Raw genomic sequence first — 19,089 nt, 5'->3', positions numbered from 1 at the left:
GGTATTTTAGTATTGGACATATTTATAATAACATTTTCTAAGATAAGCATAGTGTAAAACCTTCTATAGCTTTAAAAAGACTTCTAAAAAAGCTTTGACGTGAAGACACATTTAGCTAAAAACATATTGTCTTTAACAAATTATTATTATTTAAATAGCTGAGCGGCAGTATGTTAAATGACTACATGTCGGATTCTTTTTGTAACTTCGCTTTACTAATGAGCAGATCCACATGGAACCTCCCACGCAAAACGGAAAATGTTTTACAGATTTCCAGAATTCATTAACTCTCCTGAGCCGTTCCGTTATGTTTAATGATTTTTTTATTTAATAAAGTATTTCCACAAAATCTTATCCTCCGCTCTTTCTGTGTTTGTTCATTGTTACACAGCTTTCTGGAATAGGCCTACTTTAAGGTGACCAACAGTCCTGTTTTCCCAAGACATGTCCTGTTTTCACGTCCTGTCCTGCCCGTCCTGACTGTTTTTTTTATAAAGAGATAAAAATGTCCTGGTTTTCAAAAAACTACTGGGAAAGATCAGCTCTACAGCAAAATATAGATGGACAAACAAGGAGGATGAGGAAGAAAAACAGTATAAAGAGGAAGAAAACTAAAGATATAAATATATTTTGTTTGTTTTTGTAAGTTAGTGAGAGCTATTTTTGTTTAATTTGGGGGTATTTCTTTTAGTTATTTATTATTTATATATTTATTTTTCTATTAGAGATGAGTCATTATTTCTATCATTATATCATTCATTATTGAAAACCTTTCATAATAAATCAAATCTGATTTTGTGTCTTGTAAAATAACAATTTTCTATTCATACACTCTAAAAAATGCTGGGTTGTTTCAACCCAAATTTGGGAAAAATATGGACAAACCCAAATATTGGGTAAAAAATGTAATTTAAAATTTTAACTTAACTTCAACTTTCACTTTCAGCTGTAAATTTTTTGAAATTACATTTTTAACCCAACATTTGGGTTTGTCCATATTTGACCCAAATTTGGGTTGAAACAACCCAGCATTTTTTAGAATGTAGCCTACAGAGGAGGCATAGCCTACATTAAATGTACTGAAATTAATAAGTCATCTTTGAGTAAACTTCAAGTATCATTTGAATATCTGTTTACCGAGTGGCGAGTGTCCTGGTTTTTGGAAGGCCTAATCACAATATGGTCACCCTAGCCTACTTGATCATATTTGGTCAATCGATCCTTATATTATATTTCCTTATATTTGAAGGACTAATCCACTCAACCAGGTAAGTTAAACCGCCGGCGTGGTTCGCGCTCCCTTATTTTAGAATTATTGTAATACTGTTGTAGTCTAATGTTTGTTTCGGTCAATCTTTTTGTTGTAGTTAGCGGAAGTTTTGACCTTAGGCCTACGCCTTCTGTATCATAGCCTATTTGATAAACAAATTTCTAAGACCTCTCACAAGATGTAAACAACACTGGTCCTGTTTCAGTTTGCAACTGTTTTCTTTATTTCACACGTAAAGAAAACATCTCAAAGATGTTTGTTTAACTTTTTGATTCAGTTTTAAATGTTCTGTTGGTTGTATTTTATCCCAGCTTATATGTAGTGTTAAAAAACTGAAACAGGAAGTGCTTCTGGACCCGTTCTCATCCCAAAGCGCCATAGAAGACGCTTTTGCAAAAGCGTAAATATCCAAATATCCAGACGCAGATATATTTGGGCAGAAGGCGTCCCCTAGTGGTCTAACCCTTACCCTACACCATACCTAAACTTAACCATTAACCGAAGCGTCTCATTAGACGTTAAAGGGTGCCATGTGCGTTGGATATTTACGCTTTTGCAAAAGCGTCCTATATGGCGCTTTGGGATGAGAACGCGTTGTGTTTACATCTTGTGAAATGGTCTTGATTAAAACTTTGCTGAAATACGTTACCTGTTGTATATTGTAAGACACACTATTGGGAGATATAGAGTGACAGCTGATATACTGTATGTACAGTAATATAGTCTGCTGTACTGTTATGAAGACCTCATTGATTTATAATGCAAACTATCAGAATTTCAACTTACTTTTTGGCCATATAAATATCAGCAGTTGAAACAAATTTTATATTTTTGCATTGGGCCTCTGGATAAAACTAAAACTAAAATATTTTTTAGTTAGAGCTCTATAATCTATTTCATCATACTACTGTATATGAACCACATGTCAGGCTTTACAGGGGTAATATAATATACAAGTAAGATGGTAAAATAATTGAATATCCAATAACACAATATTTAATGGCCATGTATATTTATTTGGTGAGTAGAGCCTTAAGCGAGGCAGTTTCTTTTTACCATTTAAGCACAATGTCTACGTATTTCAAACTCTGTCCTTCCATTTGCTTTACTGTAGTTTTAAGTGGGATGTTAATTTAGTTCCAATGAGAAAACCAAGCATGCAGACAAACATTGCGTATGCCATAAAAGGCATGTTCTGACTGGCATGTGTTTGTTTACAGAAGAACACATAACAGCTATACTCACCTGCAAAGAACTGGCATGCAGTTGAGATGCCTTCAGATGCATTTCTGTCTGATATTTTTGTACAGTGTTCCTTTACTCTATTCAGTCTCTGATCCTTTGAGCTCTTCTGACAGTGTAGTATCGGCTTATTCTCAGCTCTCAGTTATGTCATGCTGGCAGAAGAAAATAATAGATATAGATGAGCAGTCTGCAGCCTGATCAATGCTTACGTTCTCTGTATGCTTATGATATCTGAAGTATGAGGATAATTTAGTTGGTGAGAAATCAGCTCCACTTTTAATCTGACATGAGAGTAAAAATACTTCCTTTTCTTACACCCTCCTTTACCATCATGTGCTTTTTTGATCAGTCATAGCCTTGTTTTGGGTAGCATTTTTGCACTCAAAGAGCGAATTAATAGTTTATTAATGATGTCATTCATAATTAATCACTATTTGCATTATTCAAAGAGGACTCCATTACTACAGTATATTTCATTAGTTATTCATAACTTCTCAGCTTTATATATATTTTTTTAAATGAGCTATTATTTCATTTGAAGATCTTGTTTCATCCATAATCCTGATTCATGTGTACAGGTATAGTACTTTTTATATCTTATTTAATGCATTACACAATTGCTAATCTACATGACCACACAAATTATTAAATTATTTTTTTTACAAAATATATTGAATGACTCTGTATTTTATATTCAAACAAGCTTATTGTTGGTTTAACTATATATATACTGTATATGTATGTATGTATGTATGTATGTCATTCCAGATTACTGATGTAGAATGTCATGGACAAGAATATCTCGTTCATTCATAATCTGTAAACTGTATAATCCCACATAGAAACAGCTGACCATCTGATGCACAGCGGAGTGGACGAGCAACCCTGTCGGATTCCATCAGAGATTACAGCTCAGAGGTCCTTCACAGCCTCTATTTGCTGTGTCAATCATCATTCTGTGGTCCTTAACCAATCTGCAGCCACCTGGTGGGTTGACATTTACCACCCTCATCCAATCAAATTGTATCACACCAAAGAATTCCTGCTGAGTAGTGACTTTCAGCTGACAATCTTAATATGTTTACCATGGAAAGTAAAGAATGATTCAGCTGTTTTTGTTAGATTTTTTTGTCTTTTTTACAATCTATGTGCAGGTCTGCAGCAAATACAATTATTTAAATTTTCCCAAAACAGTGGTAATATTAACCCTATTGTAACAGAAATATTCTATCCTCGCAATAAAATAACATATTATACGTATTAACATGCTGTACATTGTACGTGCCCAATGCTCTGCAACCGAAGAAAACATGCAAACAGAGAAAAAAATAAATCATCGGTTTTTACAATAAATGTGCTGCAAATGCTCAACTCAACCAAATACAGAAACACGCTGCAAATGTTTCATGGGTGTGAGTTGCGCATTCTGACTGTCGACGCATCATCCAGGTGGATGCTGCACATTAGTGGTGGTTGAGGAGAGTCCCCCTTCCATATGTGAAGTGCTTTGAGTACCCAGAAAAGCACTACTGTAAAAAATATTATTGGTTTAACTTAAAAAAGTAAGTAACTTGGTTGCCTTAAAATCTTAAGTTCATTGAACTGGAAAAAGTGAGTTAATACAATGAAGGAGATTAATTTAATCATCAGAAACTCTAAATTATATGTTATCTGAACTAAATAAATTATTTAAGTTGATTTGACAAAAGAAAAAAATATTGTGATTACTACACTGTAAAAAATATTGTTGGTTTAACTTAAAAAAAGTAAGTAACCTGGGTTGCCTTAACATTTTAAGTTAATTGAACTGGAAAAAGTGAGTTAATACAATGAAGTAGATTAATTTAATCATCAGAAACTCAAAATAATAAGTTATCTCAACTAAATAAATTATTATAAAGTTTTGATTTGACAAAAGAAAATATGTTGTGATAACAAATCTTGAAAATATTTATTTTTATTATTACCGGGACCCTTAACAAGTGACGAACCTGGCTGGAACATGAAAGGTTCAATGTTCACTCGTCAGTAGTGTTGAACTGAATGGTGAGTTTTTGTTTGTTTTGTGTTTATTTTAACAATTTGGTTATTTTTTGGTCATGTTTCTTTGGTTACACATGGTCTGTTGTTGTGAGGCCGGTTGGGTGTACTGCCAAATTCTCTTAAACACCTTTGGAGATGGCTTATGGTAGAGAAAATAACATTCTATTCACAGACAACAGCTCTGGTGGACATTCCTGCAGTCAGCATGAATTAATGTGTTTGGGATGCTCTGGATCGGTGTATAAAACAGCGTATGCCAGGTCCTGCCAATGTCCAGCAACTTTGCACAGCCATTGAAGAGGAGTGGACCAACATTCCTCAGGTCATGATCAACAACTTTTTTTTTTTTTTTTTTTTTTTTGCACTGCACATTTTAGAGTGGCCTTTTATTGTGGCCAGCCTAAGGCACACCTGTGCAATAATCATGCTGTATAATGCTCTTGGCAAAGGAGAAGCGCTCACTAACATAGATTTAGACCGATTTGTGAACAATATTTCAGAGAAATAGGCCTTTTGTATACATAGTCATATAATATTACTAATATTATTACACACACACACACACAGACACACATATATACTGTATATATATATATATATATATATATATATATATATATATATATTTACTCACACAAATATTTTTTTACTTTGGTTATGGTAAATTATTATATACATGGGCCAGATAAGAATGTTTATACACGCATATTAATTCCCATAAAGAAATAAAGAATCTTTATGGGGCAGAGCACATGTCCCCAAGATGCAAGAGGATAGCAATAATTGTAAAAAATCATCTGGTTTTAATGCACTGCTGGCTAGAGCGTAATAAATATGTAATCAGTCTGTGTTCTACATTGCTGTGAGAAGCAGTGCACGTCTGCTGTGTGTGTGTGTGTGTGTGTGTGGTGGGGGGTGTGGGTGGAGGCTGTAGCCGCAGCACGACTTAAATGCACTGCAGCATCCAGCAGGTTCTGTCTCTCTGCATCCTGTTCTCTTGCGCCTGCTCACCTCTCTCTCTCTCTCTCTCTTTCTCACTCTCATTCTACTGCTTTCTGTCCAGGGTGTCCGTGTATCCATCTTTCCCGGCGCAGAATCTCTCTGTATTCCTCTCTCCTGTCATCTGAAACTTTCAGCATTTAGCCAGACACCGTCAGCCCTCGCAAACACTGCCAGGCCCAGTCCGTCTGCAGAGCACCATAGTCAAAGTCAACGTCCAGGATGGATGCTCTAATGAAGGGATTCTCCATGGCCAAGGAAGGAGTGGTGGCCGCCGCTGAGAAAACTAAAGCTGGGGTTGAAGAGGCAGCTCTCAGGACCAAGGAAGGAGTCATGTATGTGGGTAAGTGCAGATGTTTGCTGCTACTCTCTCTGTGTGTGTCCCACGCAGGGTAAAATAATGCAGTATTACAGACAGTGATAATAATAGCTGTGTTCTGTAAGGGTCTTTGCAATTATTTCCCTATGGATTTAATGTAGATGTGATGGATGAGTCTGCATTTCATTAATATATGTGTGTGTGTGCGTGTTTTTTGAGAGGAGGGTCTCAGAGAGGTTGTGCTCCAGTCTGCTGATGATCTGGGAGAGTGTAGATGGAGGCAGCTGCGAATGTGAGATTCAAGAATGATAAAAAATAAAATAAAAATAAAAACAATGCTGCATAAATGGTGCAAAACAAAACCTGGGGTGTGGTGAAGGAGAGAGAGAGTGATGGTAGTACAGACCTGAACGGGACAAAGTAAAAGCTTATAAATACAATGACAATATCAGCATGCACTAATATTTCAGATGAATTTTTAAAAATAAAAAAATAATGTTTTTTTAACAGAAACACAAACACGTTTTATACAGTTACACTTAATAATTTAAATAATTTTGTTTTTATTTAATTTAAGGCAAGTTGTAATTATTTATATAATATTATATATTTTAATAATATAATATAACATACAATTTAACAAAGCATAGTATACCAAGATTTGGTGCCGTTACTAATTCTTTATTCATGCATAAAAATGCATAGTGCACTACGCTGTAGAAAGGCCATTTTTAGGCAGAGATTTGCATTTTTCAACTTATTTCATGCATAACTGTTGTTTATCTGTCCAATATTACATGAATACATGAATAGAGGATTCCATCCTCCATGCATTATAAAGTGTTTATGTGCATGTGAACGAGAGAGAAAGTAAGGGGGGGCATAAAGGGAGCGGATCAGCTGAGCACTGCAGCATTTACTCCCTCCCCCTCTGTGCTTGCCGTCTCCATGCGTATATGTGTGTGAGAGAGAGCGTGTGCCGATGCAGCAGGATCTGCCTGGTTGTGAGTGGACTGAGATGACTAACGCTCATCCTCTCCCTATGCCACCGTAGCGAGAGAGATGGAGAAATTAGGTGGAGAGCTCAGTGTTATGTCATAGGCTTGTAGCCCCATAGCGTGTGCTTATGCTCATCACAACAGAAATGAACAGATGGCATAAGGAGAACACGACAGACGACTGAGACCGTAAAAAGATGACTATTTACTGCACGGCCAATGTAATGGACAGCGTCTCAAAATGACCTACACACCATAGAGCGCCCCAGACACTCAAAACTCTCACCTCAATGTAATTTTCATCACCTATAAATCGACATTGGTAATCTTACCTAATCCAATCAGATCAACAATCAACCTAGCATGCATTTGGGTGTGATGTAATCTTTATAAGCACTCCTCCCCCAAGGTCACCTGTGCAGAGGTCACAGGCCTGCAAATCCGCTCTCATCGAAGTACATGTATTGTCTGGAGACCTCAGAGTGCTTGTATGGCATTGTGTGCACTAGGGTGTGAAATCATTACTCAGGTTGATTGTTACGAAGGTAGGTTACTTATTCTCTGTTGGTGAGTGAGAAAGCTACTGCGTTTGGTACTGTGAATGGCCTTTGATCCTTTGATTTTCTGAAGATGCAGTGTCGTCAGCATTCGTGTATGACGCAGGGTCTTACGCTGATCTCCTCGACTGCAACCGATCTTGCAAACCCTTTATCAATGAGCAGCTCAGATTCCTCCAACAAACAGATAATGTGTATTTGAAAAGCAGATAGACTTGGACGTATGTAAAGTGATCTCCTGCAAGACTGCAGGGGAGCAGATGTGCTCAGCCATGTAGAAACTACTCAAAACTAAGCTTTCATGTAAAGAAAGATAGAGAGATAGAGAAAGAGAGGGAGAGGGAAGGGAACTCTAAGAATAGAGAGGGATAGACCGAGTGAAGTATAAATATAAATTGAAGACATACTGAAATATGGAAGCAGGTTGCATCCAAATATTACACCATTTCAACATCTGCTTAGATTGCACTAATAACCGAACAGCTGAAATGATGTCCTTTGTGTTGAATTTTTAAATGTATGATGACATCATGGCTGTGATCTGTGGAATATAATGATATTGAGGGTGGATGTAAGACTGACAGACAAACTCTTTGAAGCGTCTGTTAATGAAGTGTTTGGTATCTTATAGGCTTTAAAGTGGTGCTGGAATTCCCCTCTATTTGCACTGATCTGAACAGTCCTCTATCAACTGTGAATAGAGACGTGAGCAGGATTAAATGATGAGATCAGATTGCTTAAACATGACATGAGACTTGCATTTTGTATGTCTTAATGTCTCATGTATGTTGCACATTTTTAAAAATCTGTGTACTTTGCATATTTGCATATTGCTAATGCTTAATGTGTTTGTGCATTTATATAATTTTTCACTTATACACACACACAGTGCGTATACAGCACGACAGCGAAGATGCAGCACAAATTATTCATGCTGTTCTAATAATATTGTCTATTATTATGACTATATCTATGTAAAACTATTTACACTACCGTTTGTTACTGACAAAAGTTTTGGGTCAGTAAGATTAAAAATAAATAAATAAATAAATAAATAAGAGAGAGAACTTTTATTCAGAAAGAGTACATTAAATTGGCCAAAAATGTCATTAAAGGCATTCATAATAACCCATAGGTTTTTATTTTAAACAAATGCTGTTCTTTTGAACTTTCTACTGATTAAAGAGTTTCTCATTCCACAAAAATTCTAAGCAGCACAACTGTCTTCAACATTGATGACAATAATTTGAAAATTATTTTTAATTATAATAATATTTCACTTACTCTTTTCACTGTGTTTTTGATCAAACAAATGCAGCCTTGGTGAGACTTCTTTCAAAAACATAAAAAAAAAAAAAATCTTACCAACCCTGAACTTTTGAACCGCAGAGTAGGCCTATATTCAACGCGTTCTCATCCCAAAGCGCCATATAGGACGCTTTTGCAAAAGCGTAAATATCCAACGCACATGGCACCCTTTAACGTCTAATGAGACGCTTCGGTTAATGGTTAAGTTTAGGTACGCGTTCTCATCCCAAAGCGCCATATAGGACGCTTTTGCAAAAGCGTAAATATCCAACGCACATGGCACCCTTTAACGTCTAATGAGACGCTTCGGTTAATGGTTAAGTTTAGGTATGGTGTGGGGTAAGGGTTAGACCACTAGGGGGCGCCATCTGCCCAAATATATCTGCGTCTCATTTCACGTTAAAGGGTGCCATGTGCGTTGGATATTTACGCTTTTGCAAAAGCGTCCTATATGGCGCTTTGGGATGAGAACGGGCTCCTATATTTCACATTTCGACTCAGAACATCAATAGGGTGGCTTTTCTTCTACATGGAGCTCATTCTTCCGTAAAATGAGGTTTTTGCACCATTCTCATAAAGAACATTTCATGTGCATTTCTTTCAGGCAACAAGACAAAGGAGGGAGTGGTGTCAGGTGTAAACACAGGTGAGAAATTAATAGGTGTGCCTCTTTAGAAAATAGAAATTGAGAATCGAGAAGTCATTGACATACACTATCCCTCACAGTTGCCCACAGGACCACCGACCAGGCGAATATTGTGGGTGAAACAGTGGTAGGCAGTGCTAATGAAATGGGGCAGAAGACAGCAGAGGGATTGGAGAATGTGGGTGCATCAACTGGCATGGTCAACCCGGTGAGTGACAGCGCTCTCATGCGATTCTCCACCGGCATATCGTCCTTTTAGATGACCCAAAAATCCAGTAGCACCTCATTGCAGTACACGAGATCCAGGGGGCGGAGTTGGATCCAGATCTAAGGGGGGTAGATGGGTAAGATTAGGGGTGGGGTTAGTGATCAGGGGGCAGTAGGTTTAGATATATGTAGCCTACTCCTCCCCCTGGATTTCGTGTTCTGCGATGAGGACCATCTCCAAAAATAGCCATACTTATCTTTCTGTTTAATATTTCATGTGTATTGCATTTCAAAGACCTCTAAGTCTAGCCTAACGGATCCATGTCTAACCTGTTAACTACTAAAGGCAGTTTTGTTTGATAATACTGCACTGTTCTACATGTGGCTACTGTATTTATACTGTGTTTTGTGTTTAACATATTCTGTTTGTTTCCCCCCGTACAACTGTGCTGTTGACAGGATGAGGCTTTATATGAGGTGCTTATTAAATGAGCTTGAGAATGGTTTATGAGACTGAGCTTTACATTTAGCTGACTGCTGTTTGACAACACACTGATGGGGCAAATGTGCGCAACCATCCATATAACAGTAGAGTTCAGTTGGCTTCGTTCAATCCCCAATGGAGTCATTCTCTTCATTGTGCATAATGAGATCAAATGGCTGCATTGATTACCTGGATTCCCTTAAAGTTCATGACTTGTCAGTGTTCAGCAATTTCCTGGAAAGAAAACTCTACTTCTGCTCAGAACTCAAGGGAGCAGATTCATGTTGTTTTAGTATTATTTATATACTAGTATATAAATAATATTTCATTTAGTTTCAAATTAGTTTGTTTCTTTAAGTTAAATTTTGAATCTAATATTTATATTCTTTTTTATTTCAGCAATATTCCAATTAATGTAGTTTTAGCTAACAATAAAAACACTGAAGATTTAGTCACTGACAAATAAGTCAATTCTGAAACTACACTAATAGCATCATCAAGATCTATCCTTATATTTACCTGTCTAATACAATCATTGCATCAACTAACAGCCTGTGCACTCTGTCATGTCTTCTACCAGAAGCAGTGTGCATTTCTAACTGCTCATGGATATTGCATGTTTCCCTGCACAATATTACTTGCTGTTTCTTCTTTTCAAATAATGTTAAATAATGGTCTTATAAATTTTAACAAGTTCAATAATAGTCAGGAATAATGTTTATCTAGATCCAACGTTTTGCCTTCAAAACATAGTTTAATACATACATTAATATGTATTTATTAATATACACAAAAGTCCTTAAAATTCTGTATTGTACAAAAACTTTTATAGAAGTCACAGATCAGTTTTCATTCTCAAAATGGGTTATCATAAGGTTTTTAACTCTGATTATAGATATTCAGAGAGCAATTGTGCTTCAAAATTAAATCAAAATGACCCTATATACATTTACATTCTTGGTATTTAGTAAGATTCATTGGTGCACTTTTTACACTTTTACTTTAAGGTCACCGGGGTCTCATTTATAAAATGTAGCATAGACACCACCCTACATTTAATCTTAGATAGTGGTTCTCAACCAGGGGCCACAGCAAAGTTCCAAGGGGGCCTCAAGATGACTTAAAAACAAAACACACATTGAAATAAGATAAAACGGCAAAAAAAATCTAGATATTTCTTATTTTTATTTACTCTCTTAATAACTAGGATTCCCAACTTCCCATCACAGTCTTGAATATAGGCTATACGAGAAAGCCCAAGTATAAAAGTGTGATTTCAAGAATATTTATTGTTATGGACATTGGGCCTTGGAGTCAAAAAGGTTGAGAATCCGAAAACATGGATTTTAGCAAATTCACACTGTAAGAATCAAATCCCGTATTATTAATATCGCCGCTTAGATGTAACTGCAGAACCACAGAAGCACACGTCACAGCAGTCTGAGAACAGCAGCACCTGAAGTTAGGGTGCTGAGGATCGCATACCTCACTTCAACCACTAACCCTAGCCGTCTCCATTACTGTAAGCTGTACCTTAAAGTAACACTAGGTAGTTTTTGCTCTTGGGGTCCCCCTACAGTTGGGAAACAGTATTGTCCTCTACTATTGTTGCAGACTCTGTCATCCTACATGCACACGCCTTTGTTGACAACCATGATAGCCCTGAACACTGTAGGAGGATGTCACATCCTGCTTGCGTCGTGTGTGTGAAATGAATTCATCCCAGGTACAGTGGCATATATTTCAGCATGTCATATGAAAATAATTTCGGGGGTTTTATTTTTATTTTCTAACAACAAATGATCGCGATGCTCAAGTTTACAAGCCAGCGTTATTATAGTAGCCTATAGTCTATTGTTTACCGTTTTCCTGAATCTATATGATACTTCAAAGCAATGTTTGAGTGGTAGATAATAACCATATATCATCAATATTATAATATCAAGCTACCATAAATGAATCTGCAAATTTTACAAATCGATTTGCATTATAGCTTGAGGCAAGAAAAATAAACGAATATCACAGACATGTTAGGTATCCTAAAATATGATTTTGCACATCTTATATATTTCCTTGCATGAATGTAGCCCCTACCAAACTTGTACATGCCGTTTAGAAGTTAAAACATCAGTTAACTTTATTTTGAATATAAGGATAAGATAGCTTCCGTAACATAGTAAGGCAGACAAAAAAAAAAAAAAAAAACCTAAACAAAGATAACGTACAAGTCCAAAAGCATGATAGCCAACTCCGCATCGGTCGGCCCCCTCCTCCTCCTTCAGCTCACGCCAGGACCCGCTGGCCCAAAGTTGATCTTCGTTCTGCCTTTAACGCGATCACTTTCTCTTTTTATCTTTTTGCTTTCCTCCGATAAAACCTTTGCTTTCTTGTTTTTCTGTGCTGCTTCGCCCATGACTATAACATTTGGCTCGCACGTCCGATTTTAAGGAAGTGAGGGTGGTGGTGGAAGTGGCGTATATGCCGTCAAGCAGTTGAATTTTGTAGTTCTCTTTGTTCGGCGGTTACTACCCGAAACCCGACGTTTAAAAGTACGATTAAAAACGCTACAGACCCCGTCAGGCTATGGCAGACGTGTCATTCAACCTATTGTAAGTCGATATACCATTACAAGAGACTTGAAAATATATTATGAAGGTTGAAAAGTTCCCTGGTGTTACTTTAACGAAATGCTCAACCCCACCCAACCGCTTTATCCTTAATGACGCTATAAGCTCCGGTCTGAGACGTCCTCTGACTGCTGAGACGTATGGCTCTGCGGTTCTGCAAAATACCTGCAGTACTCCTAAGCTGTCATAAATAAAAGTGCATATGTCTGCTTGGAACCTGATGTTGTGTTGATAAATCTGAACATTGGTGTGGATTTTAGCATACGCACACTTCTAAGATCAAAATGAAGTCACAGATGGTTGTCTTCGCAATCTCTCATTATTATCGAACTTACTCCGCCTCTGAAACGACTATCCTTTTTGGCAAATGTTACAGATGTAGAGAAGAAAGCTAGGACTAAGACTGAGTCCTTTGAGGAGGACAGTGACAGTGACTCAGCAGAAGAGCAGAACAAATAGAGAGAGAGAGAGAGAGAGAGAGAGACTGTGGAAGAAGATGTGCCTGCCAGCTGCATTCACCTTCCACGGGAACTCCATGGCCATCAATTACATCCCTCCCTCCTTCCCTCCATCCCTGCAGAGATAGCAGTCATAACACTGCAGTAAAGAGACATTGTCCCTCTGCACAGGGAGTGTCTGAGAGCCGAGGCCTGTGGCTGTGCTGCATCCCTGCATGTCTGAATGGATATTCTTTAGTATGGCTATGACAAAAGCAATGTTATTGAGCTCTTTATGAAGATTGACTGCTGAACATATGAATGACAGGCGGAGCTTAAGACAGGAGCAGCCGTATCGTGGATCTTAATGGTGTCTGTATTCCACAGGGTGACTTCTCCCATGGGGGTGGCATGGAAGGAGGAGAGGGAGGAGAGGTGAGTACAGAGAAAAGAAAGCACAATTGATCAAACAATAAGATAAAAACAGTAATGTTATGAAATATTGCAAATTAAAATAACTATTTTCTATTTTAATATATATTTTAACAAATATATTATATTTGCAATATATATTAGTAATTTGTTCCTGTGATGGCAAAGCTGAATTTTCAGCATCCAGTCTTTAGTGTCACATGATCCTATAGAAATCATTATGATATGCTGATTTGTTGCTCAAAATTTTTTTGAAGACAGTTTTGCTTGGCACATTTTCTTTTAGGATTCGTTGTTGATTATAAATTCAAAAGAACAGCATTTATTTCAAATGAAAAAATATTTTAAAATAATATTTTAATTTTTTTTGCTTTAAATCAATTTAATGTGTTCATGCTGAATAAAAGTATCCAAGTTTTGAACAGTAGTTTGTAGTGTATAGTAAATATATGAATTATCTATAATATTCTTTATTCTAAAATATATCATATTTTAGAATGATTGAATGCTTTATACAACCCCATTTCCAGAATAGTTTGCATTTTACAGAATGTCCAATCAAATCAAGAATCTGTGATTTTGTTAATTCTTTTGAACCTCTATTTAACTGACAAATATAAAAGAAAATATATGTTTTCCCTGACCAACTTAATTTTATTTTGTACATATAAACAAGTTTTGATTTTGATGGCTGCAACACACTCCACAAAAGTTGGGACAGAAGCATGTTTACCACTGGATAATCACCTTTTAATTACATTTTTTAATCATTTTGGAATTGAGGATACTAATTGCTGAAGTGTTGCAAGTGCAATATTTGCCCAATCTTTGTCTGATACAAGAAAGCCACTCAACCGTCTGTGGTCATCATGGCCTGATTCTCCTTTTCATGATGGTTACTTCAATAAGAGACAGATCTGCTGGTACAGAGTGTCTAGAAACCACTCACTTGTAGCACGTGCAGAATGAGGCCTGGCATTGTCTGCTTCCCAGGAAAGATGCCATCTTTAAGGCAGTTTATGTCTCTGTACAATCCAAATATGCCTCCATGTCAGTGATGTCCTCACACATATGCAAGTAACCCACACTGTTGCAACTCAATACCAGGACGGATGTTTGCTTTTGCACCTGTCACTTATGAAACTCTGAATTGTCCCTTTCGTTTTTGGGACCGTGAACTCCATGTCTGTTTTTCCCCAAAACAAACTGAAACATGGACTCATCTGACAACAGCACACATTCCCACTGTCTTTTAGACCATCTGAGATAAGAACTTGACAGCATCTCCACATAGAACTGATGTAAAGCTTTCAATTTTGTAAATTGAGATTCAAGTGGATTTATTGATGCACCGTCAGAGTATGTTAAGTTAAAAGGGTTTTCTCCTGAGCACATGTGGCTGTATTTAACTGAGTAGTGAGTAGTGAGGGCTCAAACGAACAGAGCTCTCAGATTTCTCTGGAATCTTTTCACAATATTATTTGTGGTAGATGGTGAAATACATAAATTCTGTGCAATCTTGCATTGAGAAATGGGATTTTTTTAATTTGTTGACAATTCTCTCATGCTTTTTGGCACAAAGTGGTGAGCCATGACCCATCTTTGCTTGTTTCAAAATAGTTGGATAATCTAACCTTTATAATCTTTTCACTTTTGCTATGCCTCTGTCCCAACTGTTTTGTAGTGTGTTGCAGCAGCGCAGTCTCACCCCAAAAAGTCATATAACTGACGTTTTGGGACGTCTTTTGACCATACGTCAATATTCGCCTTTTTAGGGCCCCCTTAAACGTCGGTAGATGAGGTTATGGGATCCTAACTCTACCCCAGACCTAAACCTAACCCGTCACCTAACCCATCACCTAACTGATGTTAAAGGTAAAGCGTCAGTTGTATGACGGCCCGGGATCGCCATTTACCGACGTTTAAGGGGGCCCTAAAAAGGCGAATATTGACATATGGTCAAAAGACGTCCCAAAACGTCAGTTATATGACTTTTTGGGATGAGAATGTGTTGGTTGCAGCCATCAATATCAAAATTTGCTTTTGTTTATAAAATATAATATAACTCTCTCTATGGAAAGTAAGTCTAAAGCATCTGTGCAGATAAGAATGACTTAATCTGTGTTCATCATCAATATTTTTCTTTTGGTTCATCAGGGTTATTAGTCCAGAGGGCTGAAGCTGAAACGGTCCCCTCCCTTACCTCTGAGTTTCTGCTCCAAAGCCTCACCTCGACCCGACTCCAGATGTTACCGATATTTTTTTGTAACCATATGGAAAACCAGAGTTGAAAAAGACTTTCCCTGAGCCCTGTAACCTTTAGATGTGTGACGCTTTCCCTCCTCTTCATCTGTGGTGGCATCATACTGTTCTCTAGTGTTATTGTCATCCCTCTGCCCGTCCACACCTTATCAGACACGATCAAACATACACCCTCACTCACTTCTTACACAAAAAAAATGGACAGGAACCGTGAAGCCCAGAGGCTTCATCAGAGGTTGAGGTTGTGTTTTAGGACCATGTCTGAAAAAAAAGAAGAAAAAAAAAGATACCCGCATGACCAGTAATGTAAGAAAAGCAATACATCTCATTTCATCAGGGCATGTAGCAATGTGCGTCTGGATCTTTGTGAGATCATAGCCATTTTTTTTATTTATGTAGTCTTGAAAATGCTGCAATGTACGCAATGACAAGTTGTAAGTACATTAAGAGATACATTACATTCCTTTAGTTCAGTGTGTGTGTGCAGAATAGAGTTACTGTGTGCTTGACCAATTATGGTGTGATTTGTTAGAGTAAGAACAAATATGTTTATTCACAAAATGTGAACGCATACTGTATACATAGATACTGTAAAACAAACAAAAAAGATTATCTGTATTGATGTAGCTGTGCTAGACTTGCATCTCTTCATTAGCTTGTACATGTGAGGTTTGGTTCAAAATGGGTCTGTTGAAAAGGGGTTTTTGAATCCTACGGCTGCTAGGATCGACAACAAGAAAAGACAGTCTTTCGATGTTGTTGAAAGAGATCAAATCTTCAAACACATTCTGTTTCGTCCTGATTTTGTTGCAATGCATGTGAAGTCGGTGTGCGATCATGAATTTGTGATGCCAATGTAAAAGCAATACTACAACGCCGTTGCAAAGTTTGTCTTTGGTCTGTTCTGTAGCATTGTGCTATATGCTGACTCTAGGAACTGTGTTTTACCAAGGGAATGCTAAGAAGTGTAGATCTTTACTAATAAGATGACCGTCTTCATCTTCATTTAGCCTTGCCGTCATGGCCGCCCAAACCCGTCCCTGTCCTTTCACTCAACGGCGTGTTCAGATCCACCCCAGGCTTGTGTCTGCTGTAGGTAACTAAGACAAAGCTATCAAACATTGCAGTTTGTTCTTTCTTTGAACCCACAAAAAACTGAAGACTGCATGTTGCCTTATCAGCACTCGGTTATTCACACACATGCACACACACACACAATTAAAAACACAAAAACACACTCTTCTCAAGCTTTCTTTCTTTGAGCCTGTCTCTCTTTGTTCTCTCTGAAACACACACACACAAACAAACACACACACACACACACAAACAAACAAATGTCCCACGTATCTTTTATGTTGGCATCAAAGCAGGCAAGCTGATTTTATAAACTGTATAAGTGAAATAAAGAGTTTTGTTGAAATCTATGCCGAATATGTGTCATTTTTGGTTTTGCGGGTGGGATTTGCAGATGTACTATGCACTAAAAATATGGTACAGTTCTCACTATTAACTACAACATTTGCCTCAGAAAACTCTTAATTGCTGCTTATTAATAGTTAGTAAGGTAGTTGTTAAGTTTAGGTATTGAGTAGAATCAAAGGGGTCATATAATGCCATTTTCATACAAGTTAATTTGATTCTTTGGGGTCTAAATGAAAAGTTTGTAATATACTTTAATTAAAAATTCTCATTAGTATTGTAAGAAAGCACTAATTTCACCTGGTCAAGAATGCCTCGCGGGAGCCGGCATTGTAGCAGAACTTCACCTGCTGTTAGCATCCCATTGACCCATTCATTTTGGCATCACTTTGACAGCGAATAACTTTATATCTGAGGCGTCCATTTGTCCATTATTTATCACTAAAGGTAATCTTTCACTATGAGGCAATCGGGGGGGACATGGAGGCATAAAGTCAAGGGAGAAGCCCAAAGATAGAGATTCCATAAAAGCAACGGGACAATATATTTCAACAACATCTTTGAGGAATTAGGTGATTCAAATTTGTCTTGGCCCAGCTACTAGAAGATTTACAACTGTCAGACTGTCATCAAGCTCAGTTTGAGCCTGTGCAGTTGCTCAGACATCAGGCAGGAAGTGCAATAATCAGGCTTCAGTCTTCTCTGTTGAAATCAATAGGGTCGCTGTGTCCATTTCTTTTACTGTCTATGGCGACAACCTCCCCGTCTCTCTCTTGAAACCAATACGGAAGTGAATTAAACTGCAATTCATCGACTGGCCGCTTGAGGCTGACTGCAAAAGCGAGTCAAATCTGTATCTCCCCCATGTTAAAATGCCCAACTTCACAGCAAAAAAAACCTGTTTACAGCCTGGTGGCAAATAATTGTTTTGTTCTGTATCACTAGTTTTGCCCTTCATGAAGACTTTGAGGGGGGTGATTTTTTTTTTTTTTTTTACAACTCATCCGTTTAAATAATATTAAGACTTAAAGTTCTGCATAATTAAGGGCGTGGCCACTTGAGTGACAGGTGGATTGACGCTGCTTTCACTGCTAGTCGTTTGTCTGCTGTCTGTTAGCGTCACCCTCAACTGTGTTTGTGCTTTTTTCGGGATTATTTCATGCAATTTATTACACATATTATACCTTTGCCCATGCACGCCATTGGATTCCGTCGTTGTCGAGTATGGAGCGGACCACCATCGCTGTATTTCCAGTTGTTTCCCTCGCATGCACTAATGGATGTCTGACAACTTCATTGCTTTTTTGCGTTTAGATTTAAAAACGTCTGTAGAGTAGATATAGACCTGTCACGGTTCATGGATTCACTGTCTCGCCCTCGCACTGTGAGTATGGTATGTGTGTGTGTATTGGTAGGTGTGGCTCGTGATTGCGGCTGATGAGCGGATCAGCGTCAGCTGTTTCTCATCACGGCACCCTATATATTGTGTGTGAGTTTGTCCTGTCTTTGTCAGATCATTGTTGAGGCTCTCTGGATTATCACGTGTCTCCTTCCATTTCCTGTCTTGTCTGTTTCCCCGGATCGCCTGTTCCAGCCTGGATTCCTGGAGTCTGCCCATCTGCGTCCCTGCGTTGCCAGTGCCCCGCCAGAGACTGATCTTTGCATCTGCACCTGCTACTTCTCTCTTTGTGAATAAATGGTTGTTTATTGCAATTAAATCCTATCGTTCTTTCTGGCCCTCGCTGACAGAACGACCTGACCCCTTATGGATTCAGCAAGTACAATGGAGCTACAGGATTTTCTCAACAGCAGTGCTGCACAGATGGATCGTCAAGA

The 19,089-nt window shown here is 37.8% G+C and overlaps 1 protein-coding gene across 2 annotated transcripts; it reads left to right on the top strand.

The window, feature by feature from the left end:
• The first annotated feature begins 5,453 nt into the window (after nucleotides 1-5,453).
• Nucleotides 5,454-17,258, top strand: sncgb (synuclein, gamma b (breast cancer-specific protein 1)). 2 transcript variants are annotated; one of them, XM_039664799.2, is made up of 7 exons: nucleotides 5,454-5,529; nucleotides 5,622-5,900; nucleotides 9,344-9,385; nucleotides 9,466-9,593; nucleotides 10,052-10,069; nucleotides 13,528-13,575; nucleotides 15,730-17,258. In XM_039664799.2, the coding sequence occupies exons 2-7, from the start codon at nucleotides 5,780-5,782 to the stop codon at nucleotides 15,736-15,738; spliced, it is 366 nt and encodes a 121-aa protein (XP_039520733.1). In that variant the 5' UTR covers nucleotides 5,454-5,529; nucleotides 5,622-5,779; the 3' UTR covers nucleotides 15,739-17,258. The 2 variants fall into 2 exon arrangements, with proteins under 2 accessions (XP_039520733.1, XP_039520734.1); XM_039664800.2 differs by lacking the exons at nucleotides 5,454-5,529; nucleotides 10,052-10,069 and having other exon boundaries at nucleotides 5,549-5,900.
• Nucleotides 17,259-19,089: the final 1,831 nt, after the last annotated feature.

Source organism: Pimephales promelas, chromosome 17, assembly GCF_988280905.1.
Source record: "Pimephales promelas chromosome 17, fPimPro1.hap1.1, whole genome shotgun sequence".
Classification (NCBI taxonomy): domain Eukaryota; kingdom Metazoa; phylum Chordata; class Actinopteri; order Cypriniformes; family Leuciscidae; genus Pimephales; species Pimephales promelas.
The sequence above is the reverse complement of the archived record's forward strand: the minus strand, read 5'-3'. Positions and strand labels throughout refer to the sequence as shown.

Coding starts and splice junctions, on each gene's coding strand:
- sncgb (XM_039664799.2), top strand. CDS start 5,780: ATGGATGCTCTAATGAAGGGATTCTCCATGGCCAAGGAAGGAGTGGTG. Junction 5,901..9,343: donor GGAAGGAGTCATGTATGTGG/GTAAGTGCAGAT, acceptor CATTTCTTTCAG/GCAACAAGACAAAGGAGGGA. Junction 9,386..9,465: donor GGTGTCAGGTGTAAACACAG/GTGAGAAATTAA, acceptor TATCCCTCACAG/TTGCCCACAGGACCACCGAC.